This window comes from Malurus melanocephalus, unplaced genomic scaffold, assembly GCF_030028575.1.
Source record: "Malurus melanocephalus ecotype Western Australia unplaced genomic scaffold, MMel_1.1 scaffold_1277, whole genome shotgun sequence".
Lineage (NCBI taxonomy): Eukaryota > Metazoa > Chordata > Aves > Passeriformes > Maluridae > Malurus > Malurus melanocephalus.
Genome location: NW_026624509.1, coordinates 14,886 through 18,059, shown reverse-complemented (window position 1 = coordinate 18,059; position 3,174 = coordinate 14,886). Strand labels below are relative to the sequence as shown.

Genomic DNA, 3,174 nt, shown 5'->3' with positions numbered 1-3,174 from the left:
CGGCCCAACACGTGGTTTACAAATACGAGGCCCTGAAAGAAGAACCCAAAACCTGCGGGCTCCTCAACAACTCCTGGGAGCAGGACTCGAGTGACCCCACTGACGAGCTCTTCAAATCCAGCAACAGCCCCGAGGTGAGGGGAGGCTGTCCCCACTGAAAATCGGGAATGTGGGGTTGTAGGAGAAGCCTAAATAGCAAAAATTCCACTTTTTTTTTACCTTGGGGGACCTTAGAAAAAGAAAGGATTTAAACACAGGGAAATGGGGTCAGGTCTTAGAAACTCCAGTGACCCCATTTTCAAATCCAGCAACAGCCCCGAGGTGAGGGGAGGCTGTCCTGACCAAAAACGGGAATTTGGGGGTGTAGGAAAAGACTAAATAGCACAAATTACACTTTTTTCTGGGGAATCTCCAAAAAGGGAATGGATTAAACACAGGGAAATGGGGTCAGGACTTAGAAACTCCAGTGACCCCACTGACGAGCTCTTCAAATCCAGCAACAGCCCCGAGATGAGGGCGTTTTTGGCTTTCCCGACCGAAAAAATGGGAATTTGTGGTTGTAGGAGAAACCTAAATAGCAAAAAGTCCACATTTTCTGGGGGAAACTTGAAAAAAGGATTGGTTGAATGTGGGGAAACGGGGTCAGGTCTTAGAAACTCCAGCGACCCCATTTTCAAATCCAGCAACAGCCCCAAGGTGAGGGGAGGCTTTCCTGACCAAAAAACGGGAATTTGAGGGTGTAGGAAAAGCCTAAGTTCCACTTTTTCTGGGGAATCTCCAAAAAAGGAATGGATTAAACACAGGGAAATGGGGTCAGGACTTAGAAACTCCAGTGACCCCATTAATGGCATCTCCAAATCCAGCAACAGCCCCGAGGTGAGGGGAGGCTGTCCTGACTGAAAATGGGGAATTTGGGGTTGTAGGAAAAGCCTAAGCAGCAAAAATTCCACTTTTTTGGAGGCATCTCCAAAACAGGGCTGGATTAAACATGGGGAAATGGGGTCAGGTTTTAGAAACTCCAGCAATCCCATTAATGACATCTTCAAATCCAGCCCCAAGGCGAGGGCGAGGCTGTCCCATCTAAAAAATGGGAATTTGGGGTTGTAGGAAAAGACTAAATAGCAAAAATTCCACTTTTTCTGGAGGAAACTTCAAAAAAGGAATGAATTAAACTTAGGGAAATGGGGTCAGGTCTCAAAAATCAGAGCAAATCTTCTAGATTTGAGATTTTCAGCTGATTTAAACCCTTTACTGACAGGTGCCCAGTGCACCTTTAACACCTAAATTCTCATTAATATCTCCCTTTCCATCCAAATCCAAATAAAAATCCAAATAAAAATCCTAATAAAAATCCTAATAAAAATCCCAATAAAAATTTCAATATCCAGCCAACTTTTCATCATTTAAACCCAAACCAATCCCATTCTGAATGACCTGGCTGAGGAAATCCCCTCAATAATTCATAAACAGCTTTAAAATGGCAAAATTTGGGGATGGGAAAAGCCCTTAAAATAATTTAAAATTTATAATAAAATTTAAATTGATATTAAAATAAAATTTAAAATTTATTATTCTTTCAGATGAAAGCTTACCTGAAAGCAAAGAAGTACCTGGAGCTCTACATCGTCGCAGACAATGCCTTGGTGAGTTTTGGAATTTATTTTTTTTTATTTTTGAGCAGCTCCAGAGGAAATTCCCAGTGTATCCCAACTCAAATTCCATAAAAAAGGTTCCTGGCTGGGAAAAGGGGCTCCTGTAGAGGATTGAGTTGGGAATTCCCACCTGGAGGTGAGAAAAATTCAGAAAAAACCTTGAAATGCTTGTGCTGTTGGAATTTGCTGAGCTGGAAGGGAATATCCTGAATTAAAAGGAAATATACTGAATAATGTCCTGAATTAAAAGGGAATATCCTGAATTGAAAGGGAATTTCCTATTTTAAAAGGGAATTTCCTATTTTAAAAGGGAATTTCCTGAATCAAAAGGGAGTTTCCTGAATTAAAAGGGAATTTCCTGAATTAAAAGGGAATTTCCTGAATTAAAAGAAAATATCCTGAATTAAAAGGGRATTTCCTGAATTAGAAGAGAATAACCTGAAATAAAAGGGAATTTCCTGAATTGAAAGGGAATYTCCTGAATTAAAAGGGAATTTCCTGAATTAAAAGGGATCATCGAGCCCAGCTCCGCACAGAAATTCCATTTTTGGAAGGGGCCGATTTGAAACCCAACATCTGATCAAATCCCGCATCAAACAGATAATTTTATATAAAATATAATTTTTAATGAAGTATAATTTTTGATAAAGTAAGATATCTTATATAAAGTATATTTTTTTATACGTGGTGTGGTTTGCAAATATTTATTTCCTGACACGCTCTGTTTGCTTTTTCAGTACAAGAAATACGATGAAGACGTTAAAAAYATAAGACAGAGGATTTTTGGAATTGTCAATTACATCAACACGGTGAGAGCAAACCCATATTTGAATTCCAGGTTTACAAAGCCATCAACACCCACGTGGCTCTGGTTGGGCTGGAGGTGTGGTCGGACGGTGATTTATTTAACAATAATAATCTGTTTAATTTCCATAATAGTTTGTTTGAATGAATTATATATAAAATATACAATATTTTTCATGGATGAATATTGTAATTGCAGGTTTATAAAGCCATCAACACCCACGTGGCTCTGGTCGGGCTGGAGGTGTGGTCGGACGGCAATTTATTTAACAATAATAATTCATTTAATTTTAATAATAATCAGCTTTGTTTGAATGAATTATATATAAAAAGTACAAATTTTTGAACGGATAAATATTTGAATTCCAGGTTTATAAAGCCATCAACACCCACGTGGCTCTGGTGGGGCTGGAGGTGTGGTCGGACGGCGATTTATTTAACAATAATGATTTGTTTTATTTTTAATAATTGTTCGTTTGATTTGAATGAAATATATATAAAATATACAAATTTTTGAATAGATAAATATTGTAATTCCAGGTTTATAAAGCCATCAACACCCACGTGGCTCTGGTGGGGCTGGAGGTGTGGTCGGACGGTGACAAATGTCCCCTGAGCAGGAARGCCGGTTTCACCCTCGACGCCTTCTCCAAGTGGCGCCTGTCGGATTTGCTGAAGAGGAAACGCAACGACAACGCTCAGCTCATCACGTGGGTGC

General features: G+C 39.3%; 1 protein-coding gene across 1 annotated transcript in view; it reads left to right on the top strand.

Moving 5' to 3' along the window:
• LOC130586729 (zinc metalloproteinase-disintegrin-like crotastatin) overlaps positions 1-3,174 on the top strand; it is a gene marked incomplete at both ends in the record, with an annotated part of 22,250 nt that overhangs the window by 4,993 nt on the left and 14,083 nt on the right. Inside the window, 4 exons of the mRNA XM_057387618.1 lie at positions 8-134; positions 1,581-1,643; positions 2,390-2,461; positions 2,997-3,166. Of these exons, the coding sequence (XP_057243601.1) occupies positions 8-134; positions 1,581-1,643; positions 2,390-2,461; positions 2,997-3,166 (432 nt within the window). The remainder of the gene's footprint in view (positions 1-7; positions 135-1,580; positions 1,644-2,389; positions 2,462-2,996; positions 3,167-3,174) is intronic.